Source organism: Drosophila virilis, chromosome X (assembly GCF_030788295.1).
Source record: "Drosophila virilis strain 15010-1051.87 chromosome X, Dvir_AGI_RSII-ME, whole genome shotgun sequence".
NCBI classification, from domain to species: Eukaryota; Metazoa; Arthropoda; class Insecta; order Diptera; family Drosophilidae; genus Drosophila; species Drosophila virilis.
The window spans coordinates 15,013,718-15,029,094 of NC_091543.1; the positions used below are offsets into that span (position 1 = coordinate 15,013,718).

The following is a 15,377-nucleotide window of genomic DNA, read 5'->3' on the forward strand; positions in this document are numbered from 1 at the left end:
AAATTATCCAAAGAGTGCTCTTCAAAGCTAGAATAGATTTAAGATTTTAAGATTTGTTAAATGGTCGAGCATAGTGCGTAGCTTTTCCCTAGAGTCTTCAAAGCATTCTATTGCTACATAAATTGTCGTTGCTTTTGGTATATTCTGTCTATTATTTGGTGGACAGAAACTATTCCGATAGGATTCCAACATCTTTACTGTGAAAAAGCAAGTGTTTCTATGCCGCATGCTATTCAATTTCCATGCGAGTACAAAAGCGTATAAACACATTTGCTGGCACTGTGCATAATGGATTTCTGGCCAACAGACTGTGCTGAACGTATTACAAACTTGCCGCAGTTAACCGCACTCAACGCACCTGCAGCTCTCCGAGCTCCGCCGGCAGCCAGCATCCCGGGCTCCGGCTAGTTTCCTCTGTGCTGCACGCCCACATCCAATTGCCATTTTTTTTTTTTTGCTTGCACCCATTTTCTTTGGCATTTGTTGCTGTTTTTCTTTGTCGAGAAAACAATACTACAGCGCAAAAGTGAAAAAAGAAAAAAAATATATATCAACGGAAAATACTGAAACTTCAGCTGAATTGCAAAAAATGAAAAACAAGAAAACCCACCGCAACAACAACAACTGAACTTGCTGCAACAATGCTGGGAAAACAAATGGCAAATAACAAACTATTGTAAATGCATTTTTTAGAGAAGTTGTTGCTCTCGTTTTTTGCCCGGCTTCCCCCTTTTATTTTGTATTCCGCTCAATTTTTTCCTCTTTGATATTTTCTTTTTTGCTTTTCGCTGTTTTGTTGTTGCACATATGAAAATGAAAAATTGTGTGACCGCAGGGGCCAAAAGGGGCAAATTGCAAAAAAATAAATAAAATATAAAAAAAAAAAAAAAACAAACAAACACACACTTTTGCATGCATGTGTATGTGCATGTGTGTTAGCCATGGGCAATGGGCTAGCACAAGGGTAGGGGCTGCGGCTATGTGGTTTTATTTATTATGTTGCGGGTTACAAGTAATTGAAATGTGGCGACAGCTAACCAGAATTATAGAAACGGAACTAGTTACTATTCATACAGCTCTTTTTCTCTTCAGCAGAACTAATGTAACTGAACTAGTTTATGTTCATTCAGTTCTTCTTCTCATACGCAGTACATAAGAAATCATCTATTCGTACGCAGAGCTAGCACTCATTTTCACTCTTCTTCTTCACTTCTCTTCAGCAGAACTAAAGTAACTGAAACTAGTTCCTGTTTACCTACCTCTTTGGTTCTTCAGCAGAACTAACGTTACTGAACTAGTTCCTGCTCACCTAGATATTCCTGTCTTTAGCAAGACTAAATAAACTAAATTAGCTAAAATCAAGCTCAATTTCTCGGTCAAAAGTTTGGCAACTGGAACTAGCTCACACAACCAGTTCCTGTTGACTTGATCCTTTTACTGTTTTACTCCTCAGCAGAATTTTAATAACTGACTTAGTTTCTGTTTACCTATTATAGTTATTCTAATCTATAGATCAACTTCTCAGTAGAACTTAAGTAACTGAAACCAGTTCCTATAACCACTTCCAGTTTAATCGACTCGTTAGCAGGACTCAAACAACTGAACTAGTTCAAGCTCATCGAGCTCGCTATTATCCTAGGAATAGTCTCTAGGAAAGTCTTAGCGTCTTTCTCTCTCCTTCACTCTAGCATACGATTTCGTCACTACTTTTGCACTAGTATCAGCTGTGAATTTTAAATGATAATTGATTTAGCTCAACGCTTGCCCATTTTTTTTCAACCAGGAACGTTGGGTGCACTTACGTAGGCAACGTAAGCGGCTTACGTAATGCTCACTCAAACCCAATTTCAGATTCAAATTGGTGGGGTCGCTGTCAAAAGTCACACGCTTGGCCAACTGCTCGACACGGACTCAGACTTAATGTCAAAAGCTGACCTGAGCTTTTGGCCAAGTTGGGTGTAACCTCCATGCACAGCATGTTACTTCCTTTTGTGTGCATCCTGTGCGCCGCCAGCAACGCTCCGAGTGGCACTCAATTCTCGAATCTGAGTTCTCACAGCCTGAAGGCTTTTTCTAGCGAAATATTCGCTCTGCCACAAAATGTCAGTTCTTCAGTGTTGTGTGCGGGGCAGGGCAGGGCAGGGCAGGGCAGGGCAGAGCGGGAAAGGGCACCCCAACTCATATGCATGTCTATGTTGCGGTTAGTAGGATTCGCCGGTTGGCCGAATGGAGTTCATAAAAATGCGCAGAAATTCAAATGAACTGCAGACGACGACGACGACGACGACGACGGCGCTCATCATTAAAATTCACGCTTAAATTGCCTCTAAGAACGGCAGAAAAGGCACGGGGCAGGGTGAACGGGAACGGGAACGGGAACGGGAGAGGGAGCGGGAACAGCTGCTGATGAGGCTGCCGCTGCCGCTGCTGCTGGCATAGCCCAGGCCCACAGACGTTCACGAAATCTAAGCCAAATTCATTGGAAACTATTTGCCAAAAACAGACAGAAAGGACACAAACTACAGCAAAAGTGAAAAAGGAAGAAAAACAACAACAAAACCAAACACATAAATCACATAATTTCATTGAGAAAACTTTGCCAAAACGAAAAGCAAAAACAAACCAAAAAAAAAAAAAAAAAAAAACGCAGTTCAAGTCCAAGTTGAAAACAGTTTCGTTGACCGCCAGCAAAAGATCATTAAAAAACGCGTCCAAGATATGAATATTAAAATGCCAAAAAACAACAACAGCAAAAATATTCAAAAGATGAACCAAAAACCAAACAAAACGAAAAAAAAAAGGGAGACAAAGCGCGGCCCAGGCGAAAAGCCAAAAAGGTGCCACTAAAAATTTTGAAATATGTTTTTATTTTATTACTCTGCATGCTGTGCACGGTGCTTCTGGAGCACCCGAAACGATGCAGAACCTCGTAAAATGTTTTACCCGGCTCCATATACACAATCCGCGCTCCGCTGCCGTTCCCCAAGCCGGGCCGGGCTAATTTTGCAACGGCCGCCCGGTGTGGTGGCGGTAGCTTCAATGCAACAACTACAGCCACAACAGGCTATTCAGAGAGAGAGAGAGAGAGGGATTGAGACTGAGATTGCGACTGACATACAAGACATACAGCCCATATACATGTGCATATATAAACATATATGTTTATATATATATATATAGAACATCCACTAAACGTTCGCCTCCATCCATCCTTAGGTCTGGTTCCAGAACAAACGCTCCAAGGAGCGTCGCATGAAGCAAATCACCAGCATGGGCCGTCCGCCGTTCTTTGGCGGCGCGCGCAAAATGCGCGGCTTTCCCATGAATCTCTCGCCGGGCGGGCTAGACGATGGACCCGGCTTTCCCTACTTTGCTGCAGATGCTAAATTCGAGTTCGGCTACGGTGGGCCCTTCCATCCGCACGATGGCCCCTTCTTTCCCGGCCATCCCGGCGGACCGATGCCCTTCAATGCGCCAGGTAAATATACACATATATAGTATAAATTGAAAAACAATTTCCAATTACAACACCTTGAGCAAGAATTTGTTCCTTAAGATTGCACTTGAAAGCCTCAAACAGTAAATTATACAAGATATTACTTTTTACCAAGCATTCAAATAGACAGCACTTATCAGGCATATGTAGAGCTACATTTGTACAAACATCTTGCATAGCAGAACTACCTGTAGGTATTCCGGATCGTTCCTTAGATAAATGTTAATCGTTTTCAATTTAGTTCTTCTATCGGCACATTTCTAAGCCAATTGAAATTGAAATTAAAAAATATTTCCCACAAGATTAAAATATGGGAATATAAAATAATAAAATAATAGAACAGTTATCTTCAAAAATAATACATATTCAAGAATTTTAAATAGAACACAAAATACAAAAAATATTATCACAGTATTTAAAATAATACCCATTTGAATTAGACATTTTAACAACATTCAAGTTTAAACAAATAAATCTCTCCATTAGAAATATAACATAATTCCCTCCAACTTTACTTGCATATCCTATTTATCTGAACCTAGAGCAAATCTAGTTCCGTTGCTGTTCACGACTTAGATCTAATTTATTAATTATAGATGAAGTCGATGAGGCTGCCAGAATCTATAGCTATTTATTTGTATTAAAATAGTTAGAGCTCATCTGAGCTATTTTCGATCAAAATATATTATCTAAGATATATCCAAGTGCTCTAATTGTCCTACCAACTATTAAAAACTGAATCAAACTAACTCTCTCTCTCTCTCTCCCTCTCTTTCTCGCTTTCGCTTTCGCTCTCCTGCCTCCATTGACAGGTGGACCAATGGATCACAGCGGCCCCATCCCAATGGTCAATGAGTTTGGCCTGACGCCCGAGTCAACATTTCTGAGTCAGGCGGGCGCACCGCCAATGCAGCTGCAAACGGCTGTGGGGCCGCCGCCGCCACCGCCACCAAATGCCGCTGAGCACTTGCTGCAACAGGCGGCCGCGCAGCAGCAGCAGCAGCAGCAACAGCAGCAGCAGCAGCAGCAGGCGGCACAAAATGCGCAACAAGCAAGCCAAACGCAGCAGCAGCAACAACAAAATGGCCCGCGCACCGCATCTCCCGAGTTCATGAGCTCGGCGAACTTCAGCGAACCGCAGAATATGCAAAATGAAGGTCTTGTTTGGTAATATACAAAACAGTTGGCAACGCGCCTGCTGTTTCTCAAGACCTACACGCAGCGGCAGCAGCAGCAGCAGCAACAACAACACGAGCAGGAGTAGCAGCAGCAGCAGCCAAAACAACAACAATAAGAGCAGCAGCAATAACAACAACATAAACAGCAGCGGCAGTGACAAAGCTTCGTCTCTGCCGTCGCGTCAACGTCGTCGTCGTCGTCGTCGTCGTTGTCGTCGCTGCCGCCGCCCACTGCGCGCACACTGTTGCCATCTCGCTCTAACACACCAGCGAGCCGCAAGCAGCACGCGTCGTTTTAGAGCGAGACAGTTGCCGAATTGTGCGCTCGCTCGCTCGCAATTCAAATGAGGAGAAATTTCGTCGTTGGCTGGCCCTGCCTCGCACCCCCGCCGCTACGCCACCCACAAACCAAAATGCGCTGCCTTTGGCCAAAAAACAGCTGCTCAGCTTGGTTTTGTTGTTTTTATTATTATTCTGTTTATTGTTTTAGTCTTCTTTTTTTTTTATGACTGCGCCAAAATATTTGTAAATTATTTTTAAAAATTCATAGCAAAAAAGAAAGAACATCAACATAAACAAAACAAAAATCTCTAAATGTACATTAAAATGGGCGCTGCACATAAAAAGCTAAATATATATTTATACATACATACATATATATAAATAAATATATGTACATGTTTTTTTTTTTTTGTTTTTAAATCTAACTAATGAAAATTAAGAAGAAAGAAAACAGTGTATAACTTTAAAAAAATATTACATAAACTAAACGTCTTGTCTGTAATAAACAATTTATGTGTATGTGTGTAAAAAAAAAAACAAAAAAAAAACAAATTGATAAAAACAAAACACAAAAAGATAGCCTAAAAATCGTGTTAGCAAGCAAATAAAAATATAAAAAAATGGTAAACACAATATTATTTTGTTGTATATTAGCACATTTTTTTATAATTCGAAAAACCAATTTGTTTGCCTAACCAATTTTTTTTTTTATTAAACTTTTTTTTTTTATTATATAAATATATAAATAAACATATTTTATAATCGTTGTCTAACAACATAAACGTAACTAGGCATGTACTTGTGTAGTTTTTTAGCTGCTAAGTTTATAACTATATATATATATATATATATATATATATATATACATATATATATATATATATATACATTTATATATATATATATAAAATATATAAAAATATATACTGAAAGGCGCATGCATATATAATGTAAAGCTATATACAACAGCACACATAGCAAACTATTTTTTTTTTTTTTTTGTGGTCCTAGCTATTAAGCAACATAATTTATTCTAAAAAAATCTATGAATGATAAACAAAACGAAATATTTAAAAATGCTAAATAAATGTAATATCAAAATGTAAAACTAGCAAAAAAAGGTATATATATATATATTAAAACGAAAATAAAAAGTAAAAATTAAAAAAGTAAAGGCACCAGCAAGAACAGCTATAAAACAAATATAAATTTCTATATATCTCTAACAAAAACAAATATATATATATATATTTATATATATATATATATATAAAGCATAAACGGTGTAACAGCTAACGATATGAGTTTTCAATTGATATTATTATGGATTGGCCCCAGGAACTGAAGCTGCGACTGTGGCCGCATCACCCTATTACTCTTATTATTATTATAATTATTATTATTATTGTAAAAAGTATTTAGTGTTAGCTTAATGCGTAAGTTTATTAATTGATGATGCAAACAGAACAGCAACAGCAACAACAACAACAACAACAACTAGAACAACAACAACAGTAACAACAACCGCTGAAGGAAGCATAAGGACATCCATATATTTATCATGCGAAATCTTTTAGATGATAATTCGTGGAGCAAAGCAAATCAATAATAAATAAACAAAAATTGTTAACAAAACAAAAGGCAACAAAAAAAAAAAACAAAGCGTAAAAACAAAAACACAAAAACGACAAACGATAAAAGGAAAATCTTTGATGAGAAAAAAAATATAAAAATAAAAAATTATATAAAAATATGTGCCGTGTGTTTCATAAATAAATATTGCACGTTCTACTCATTTCAGCTAATTTACGGATAAAGTGTAAAAAATGTTCTTTGGCAAGTTAAAGATAACTTACTATTTATATATTATAAGGTAACTCGCATCTTTAAGATAGTTTTGCATATTAAATATCTATAAGTATCTAATGGCTACGTTTAGTAACAATAGCAAATGTATCTTAAAGCACAAAACTCATTTGGATGATAGATACTTGCATATCTGGTCGGTATCTTAGGTCTTAACTTTACAATCGACGCGCAGTAGTTTGTGTTCATTTGTGTACCTTGAAAATCAATTTCAATGGTTACGATACAAACGCGTCGTAGAGTAGCAATTGTATCCCATGTATAATGGAAACTTTTGTATCTTTTAGATACATGTATTTGAATGCCAAGGATCACAAACACTATTGTATCTTTTGGATATATTCGTATCAATGCATAAGTATTTAAATATGTATCTTAAAGATATAACGTTTTGCAAATTTGCCCATGGTTAGCTTTACTTGTGCACTAAGGCTTATAGATAGTGCTGCATCTCATTGATATTTACATATCGATACATTACATAGTTATATAATAACATTTTTATTTTTAAGATACATTTGACGTATATTTTGCGTAATTTGGATAATTAACCATGGTTAGTTTCAGTTCTATCGCATCGATTACAGATACTTTTGTATCTCCTAGAACAGTTCTTACAGTTGTATCTTAAAGATATAACGATAAGCAAATTTGACCATGGTCAGTTTTGGTTGTATCCCTTTATTTTTAGAATCTTTTGTAACTCCTAGATATTACATATCGATTCATAAGACTTTTCATTTGTATCTTAAAGATACACATTAGTAATATTTGTCACAATCTGCGTTCTTAGCCATGTTTAAGTTCGTTTTTATCACAAAGATCATAGATACATTTTAATATATCCCATAGATCATAGATACTTTTAATTATATATCTTACCATAATTGTATCTTAAAGATACATTTAAAGAATATTTTGCACAATTTGCCTATTTAGCCAGGGCCAAGAAATAGCTCAAGCAGCAGCTATTAGGAAGTGTGCACATTACATCATGAATCGTTACACACATGCACTTTATACACGCACTTACACACACACACACATGCAGGCACAGGCATAGCAACAATAGGCGTCTTGGCACACAGATACATGCGAAAGTTAATATGCGTGGCTAATATCGGGGCAACATTATTAATGTTGTGGACATGCACATGCGTGTCCGTTGTTGCGACCAGAGCCCAAACTCAAACTCAAACTCGAACTGGAACTTAAGCCCAACCTCCAGCACCGAGCCTTAAGCGGCTCCACACTTGAAATGGGCGACTGCGTGGTCTGAGGGGCTTGTAAGGGGCTGGCGAATGGGCAGGAGTTAGCTGAGCCATTGTTCGACACATGTGCGCGCATTCACACCTACGACTAGCCTCAAGAAACGAGCAACTCGCATGGAATGGAGGGAGTGGGCGGGGGCGAACACAAACTATGAACAATATGCGAAGTATGTTGGATGGACGCTGAGCGTTGAGCGTTGGATGTGGCCTGGACACGGCAGCATGATAGCCTTTCATACAAAACAATGCCATAGAACTCGTGTTGTTGTTGTTGTTGTTGTTGTTGTTGCAGCTGACCAACATCTCTGGCCATGACGAATTCGGGGCTCGACACAAGATACCCAAACACATTTGCAGGCGTTGCAAAACGAGCCACGCACTGGCCAGGCTAGATGGGTTGCCAAACGGCTGGCAGGCTGACTGGCTGGCTAGCTGGGTAGCTGCTGGAATCGTAGATGAAGGCCATGCAACAAGGCATGCAGGCCAAAGCGTTGCACATCGCCAGCACGCACACACATTCACATGCCCATCCATATATTGCTGAGGGGGAGGCATATCCTTGTCTAAAACGCATATTAAACGTCCATCAGGCGCTCTCTGGGTCCAGCAACAACAACAACTACAACAACGTGCTATGTTCAATCTGTCCAGCCATCAATCCAGAAAGGCAAAAGGACTCGAGACTACCCTGAGCTGACGTGTGACGTGCGTTTATCAGTGGCAGGACAGGCAGGAGAAGCCAGGATAGCCCAAAATGCTGGCTGTCCAGTGGGTGTGTGTTGGGCAATGCCTACCGTTTGACTGATGGACATCCAACATGGCCTAAGGGCAGCGGCGCGATGGCCACGGCTGGCTGTGAACGCATGCCAACCGTGGGGATGCCAACTACGCACAGCCCCCTGTTCAGCGCTGCAATGTTTCCGTTTCCGTTTTGTCGCCAAAAATGAATTTGTTAACATTAAATGGCATTTAGACTGGGCTGGCACACACACACATACACACACACACACCCCAACACGCCCCACCCACCCAGCTACCCGTGCCCAGCGCCTGCCCTGTGCCAATCATCATTCATAGCACATGTCATGAGGAGGAAGACTGGCAGCCGCTCATGATAAATGCTTCCGAACTTGCAACTTAGTCACGCGCTCTGCTAAGCCCGATCATCATTTAGATGATATATATATATATATATACTTATATGTATGTATGTGTGTAGACATGTGTGTCTGTATGTTAACCGCAAAATTGGCACTTAAAGATGCCTTGATCGGCTAATGGAGGGGGATTTGCCGTTGATTGCTGATTGCCGCTCTTCTGACCACTGCTGACTACGCCTAATGACTCAATTTTTCTCAAACCAAGTCAATTATGTGGCAAACAACATGGCAAGCATTCACAATTATCAACATGACTCAACGCTCGCTGAATGCAGCATACACCGCCTGCAGGAACTAACAACTCACAACTTGCAACAAACAACCGGCAATCGGCAACTGGCAACTGGCAACTGGCAACTGGATTTGTTGTGTGCGTGCCACGCAATGACAGCAAACGGCAAACTATGTTTGATTTGAAGCTGTCGAAAGCCAGCTAAAAGCTACAACAACAACGACAACGATCGCAACATGATTAAAAAAAAGCGGCCAAACAGCGAATATCTGATATCCTTACACAAAGCAAACCAAGTGCGCAAAAGAGAACTTTCAATTTCGGGTTAACTAAAATTGTACTCGAACCATTTACTTGAACAGTAAACGAATCAAAGGCCAAACGGAAGCATTGAAATAGGTACGTAATAAAATAGGTAAGTAGGTAGACAGGTACACAATATGAAAGAGGTTTATTAAATAGCCCCAGGTCATTTAAAAGATTTCTTCTATACAGTTTATAGTAATCTTAGATTTTCCCCTCGCTTTCCTGACAAAAATATATTCTCTTTTGCGAATTGCATTTACAATTGAAAGCAATCAAATGCTGACTTTATACATGCAGAAAACCAAGGTTCACAAACTGAACCTTAAGCTGTGACATTGTTATCAAATATAAGCTGACACAGCAGCAATATTCCATCTATGGTTGAAGCTTTGATTAAAACAGTAAATATATGATAACATACGTTGCAGGGCCAAGAATACGATAAAGCAGAAATTAGAGGGTGCTTGGTTTGAATTTTTTTTCATTTAGTTTTGTATTTTTAATTTCAGTGGCAGAAATATCTCTCCATTAAACATCCTTATGTCAGAAGGCTTTACACATGCTTGTACCGATTTGGCTCCAGCTCGGCTTACAGGTAAGTATTGTTATCCAAAATTAAGAGTAAAACATAAGACCTATTAGAAAGAAATATTAGCAAGAAAACCACAAACATTACAAGTGAATTTAGACAAAAGTTCAATAATTGCTTGTATAGAACAAATTCAGCCTTAGATTTACCCACTATTATTTTGTCGAAGACAATGGCATAGCCGTCATGCCAGCCACAAGGGTAGGAAATACCGGCAAAGCCAAGCTAGAGGTACTGCTGGGCAGACACGCCAGTGCAGGGTTAGCAAATTGAAAAGTTCAAGTTGTAAAAAGAGACACGAAGTGACATCAGAAAGGAGCCAAAAACAATACAAATCGAATCGAATCGAACCCAGCCGAACTGAACCGAACCAAACCGAGTCGAGCTAAACCGAACTGAACTGAACTGAACTAAATTGAGGAAAACGGAACTAAACGGAACGAAAGTAAAGCGAGCTGGGGGTCTGCTACTGTTGCTGCTGACACGCAAACCTACTCCAATTTCCAGGGCGACGTGTCTGCCAAGTGTCAGGCGAGCCAACAGGATTTCACTTTGGGACATCGCTGACACTTTGCCGTCTGCCCCAACGGGAGCCATCCACGGCACGGATGAGCAATGCCGCACAATGTCTGCAGCCATAGCCACAGTGTGCCCGTTGCCCGTTGCACGTTGCACGTTGCACGTCGCCAAGCTCAGGTTGCTGCCCGATGTTTTGTCATTAAAACGATACAACTGCAAATGCCAAGCAAAAGCAACAGCAGCAATTGTTGCGGCGCTTATTAGTTCAGTTAAGTGGTCGATTGTTCAGGTGGTTGGCCAGAAAAGTTTTCGACCAAATGTTAGAAGATAATTCACTCTGGTTAAAATCGAACAGATACTTGAACTGCTTTTTTTCAAAGCAACTGAGCAAGTATGCGGCTCGGCTTAACAAATACTCTTACCCTTGTTCCCCCTTGTCTTTATGGTAACTCGTTAATTTTAGGACTCACATTTTACTTTAAATCCAATCTCACGTTTCACCTATTCAATATGAGAATATGAGTATATATATATACATATATATATATATATCTTTATACTTCTATAAGTTAAGACACCTGATCAAAGCATTCGTTTTCATGATAATACTCAACAAAAGTTTACTCAAGCTCTTTCCTTTTTACTCGCTCTGTCACTCTCTGTCTCTCTCTGTCTCTCTCTGTCTCCTCATATACCTCTCTCGCTCTTTGTTTCTCTCCCTCTCTCTCAATTACCCTCATTCTTTCTTTTCTATACATTTATAGATACAAGAATTATGTTTGACATTTTGATAAAAGAATTTTTAAATATTTAGCCCAGGATAAATATTTAAATATGATAGAAAAAGGCTTTCAAGCTACCTTCTTCCCTTTTTCTTTCTTCCTCGAATTCCTAATCCATATATCTAGTGCTAAATGAGCTAAGCTCATAAAACACTTAAGATTTTATTGCTAAATTATCAACCGAATCGATTATAAATATTATTTAGTTAACTTATTTCTCTGACTGTAATATATTTATACTTTGGCTATTATCTATTTTCGATTAGCTATGGTATATTATTGTATTAGAAAGTCTGTGTTGAATATGCTTCGGTATATTGCCTGTCTTTTGGATTTTTAGATTCTTTGCTTGCACACCTCGTAGACGAGTCGCATATGGGCTCTCCGGGTCAGGCCAGGTCTGGATGATATATGAGCCACTGCTGGGCCGTCAGTTAGCCGTTTGTTTGGGCCCTCGTCTCCATTGGTGTCCACACATGCAATGCTACTGTTCAGTGTTCAGTGTTCACTATTCGTTATTCGTTATTCGTTATTCGGTGTTCGGTGCTCGTTATTCACTATTCAGTAGTCGGCTTTTTATATTCAGTGTTTGGTTTTTGGCCGCGTTTTCATTGTGAACACGCAATGTCATTTCACGCTAAGCTCCCGACATGGGCATGGACATGGGCATGTCCAAGTGTGGCTAGGCAGCGATTGCGACAGGCAACGAGACGTGCCCTGGGACTGGCTGATGAGCAGAGGGCAGGCTCTGCGGCACGTAACAGCGGAAGCCGACGGCAGCGGCAGCAGCAGCGGCAGCCGGCAGCCGGCGCATGCGTAACAGGGGCCAGCGGAAGGAGGGTGGTGGGAGGAGGTACCCGCATATGTCAGCGCTCGCAAATGTGTTAATATTTGATAAGCTCAATATGTGGTCGAGCCAAGAGCTGCCACCTGGGGAATCGACCAACTGCGAAACTGCGACTGCAGCCAAACTGGGAGTGGGAGAGTTGCGTGTCGCATGCACATGCACATGCTCCAGCTCCAGTTCCAGCTCCCACTCCCGCTTCCGCGCCATCAGCAGCGCCTGTTTACGGCCACGAACCTGAATGACACCAAAAACCCGTAACGTTGGAAAACTGTTACGAAAAAGTATTAAAGCCTGTCAGTTTGACACCTTGCAACGCCACTGATGCCACAGAGGACAACGCTTCTCCGGCAAACCGAACCCCCCGCCCATCATGCTGCCCGAGAGCTCAGCAATTGGACATGCGACGCTCAAATATCAGCTCCAGCTGGCCAACAACAATTGCGAGGGTTGCTCCTCGAGGTCCCGAAACAATCGCGCATTTGTGAAAACAAACCGAATTGGGAATCTCTAGAATACATATCATACATGTTATATAGAACATTTTTAATTGTTGTGGTTAATTTTTGTTTTCTCAACTTTTTCGCCAGCTCTTTGCATATATATAAACATTACAAAATGTGCTCATTATTGTGAGTGACCCAAAATATGGCTGAAAAATGATTCAGTTAAATATGTATTAGCAGGCATATTAAATATGATGGCAATAATTCTAACATAGTCAACGGATAGGGTAAAGAAGTGCCTTAAAAAAAAGCTTGTGAGTTTTGAACAACTTTTGATAGCACTTCAATAAGAAGCTATGTGAGAGCTCATCAATATGAAATGCAAGTTATATCCGAACTACTTCAAATTCAATATGTTGTAGTAGGATTCCTTTATAAAAATCGTTAAAGATGTTGCTCAAATATTTAAAAAGAATTTTCGTTTTGAGAATCGCTGAGAAGAGCGCTTGACCTTTAAGTTCTTTAGCATTTAAATGGAGCGCAACGGCGCCAACAGGGACAACAACAATTTATACTAATCTTTCGACTCGACGCACTTGAGAGGAACAAAACGAAATGGCATCTTGATGCGAAATGGTTCCCGTGCTCAGTCCCATTCGCATTCCCATTCCCATACGCAAGCCCATTGCCATTCTCTTATCCGTTGCCAGTTCAGTTTCGGTTCCGGTTCGCAATTCTCAATGCTCTCAGTTGCCATTCAGATGGAGCGCTTAGCGCTACGGTTAATTAAACGATAATTTCGCATGATTTTAGTGTAGCATTCGGTCTTGGTCACCAGCTCCACTGGCTCCACTTGTTCCAGGGAAATCACAAACGGGCCACAGGACGATTCTGATTGCTCGACTGAAGCGCTGAGCATAAAGCGTTTAAATGGACCGTGCCGCTGCTGAATTTCAGCTTATTTAATGCAAATGAAGCGGCCATCGCTCAACCACAGCAGCAACCAGCAGAGCCCAAGCACTTGCCCCTGCCGCCGAGAGATTCGCCTCCATGGCGCAGACCATTTCACAGTCAAGACAAACATGCGTGCTCTTCTCCACATTCGCATTCGCACCCGTATGCACATATTGACAGGCACTGTTGACGGTTGCGCCTCGATCCGAACGTCTCTTTTCGCCTCCCTTACCCCCCTCCCCCCCTCTCCCCACTATCTTTACCACACGTTACTCCGCTGGCCCTTGTCAAACTTGCCCAACCCTCTGTCCAGTGTCTTTGTCTCTGTCTGTGTCTTTGTGTCTGCAATCTAGTTCAATCTATCTAGACATCTAGGTGGGGCTCCGGCTCCGGCCCCGGTCCCGTCCACGTCCAAGTCCCCGTTCCCGTCCCCAATTTCGGTCCACACACAGGGCCACACACTTTTTACGTAGGCAGCTCTTCATATTGTGCCTGTTGTTGTTGCTGTTGTTCGATATGTGTCGCTGACACGTGTTCGTTTCGGGCGACAACAGACAGCTTTATTACACGAGTTATGAACACACAGATACAAACGCAGATACATTGCACGCACACACTGAGAAGAGGCGGCAAATTTACATGCATCACATAGCCAAGGTGTGTTCCGATTGTTGTTGTTGTTGTTGTTGTTGCTGTTGCACGTACGAAATATGATGAAATTTTGCACCACATCAATATTGAAATTAATGCAAATTACGAAAATCTAATTGATGACCAGCTTGCCGCATGAGATACCCTCTGTCGCAGCATGGGACTTGTAAGAGGCGACCGCCGATGAGAACAAGCTACATTTAATGCGTTCTGAACTGCAAATAGAGAAAAAAGAGCAAATGTTATCCTAAAAAGCGTGCTATTTGCTTGAAGTTAGGATGGGGAATTCAATGTTGTTTCAAAGACTAATTCCTGCTCAATCTTTACCTTATAATCATTTAATAGAATTTTTCGTTTCATAACAAATTATAAATTTGTATTTAAGCTTTCTCTCTCTCTCTCTCTCTCTCTTTCTGTTTGTCTGTCTGTCTTGATTAAGCTAAATCTTAAATCGAATTCTTTAATATACTTTTAAGAATTCTTAAGCTCACTTCTTGCCGAATTATCGAACGTTAAATGGGCTGGCTTGAATTTTCACGTTAGAAACAGCTGTCGAGTCATTAAAACTAATTTGCAAAATGTGGGACATTAATAAAACTCTTTTTTTTTATGATCTCCACGAAGACGCACACACTCACACACACAAGCACACAATTACACAGCTGGTATAAATTCGTGCGTATTTTGATTTTTATTGTTTCTTTTTGTTTTTTTTTTTTTTTTTGTTTTTGGGGGAACTGAGGAGCTGTTACTTAATTTTAATGTCTCTTGTCTGGGGCTTGCTTTTGTTTAGTCTTATAT

The 15,377-nt window shown here is 40.4% G+C and overlaps 1 protein-coding gene across 2 annotated transcripts in view; it reads left to right on the plus strand.

Moving 5' to 3' along the window:
* Lim1 (LIM homeobox 1) overlaps nucleotides 1-5,661 on the plus strand; it is a 153,535-nt gene extending 147,874 nt beyond the window's left edge. Inside the window, exons 9-10 of one of the 2 annotated variants that reach the window (XM_032439588.2) lie at nucleotides 3,217-3,478; nucleotides 4,309-5,661. In XM_032439588.2, the coding sequence (XP_032295479.2) occupies nucleotides 3,217-3,478; nucleotides 4,309-4,667 (621 nt within the window). In that variant the 3' untranslated portion in view covers nucleotides 4,668-5,661. The remainder of the gene's footprint in view (nucleotides 1-3,216; nucleotides 3,479-4,308) is intronic. The other variant, XM_002059056.4, reaches the window with a different exon arrangement.
* Nucleotides 5,662-15,377: the final 9,716 nt, after the last annotated feature.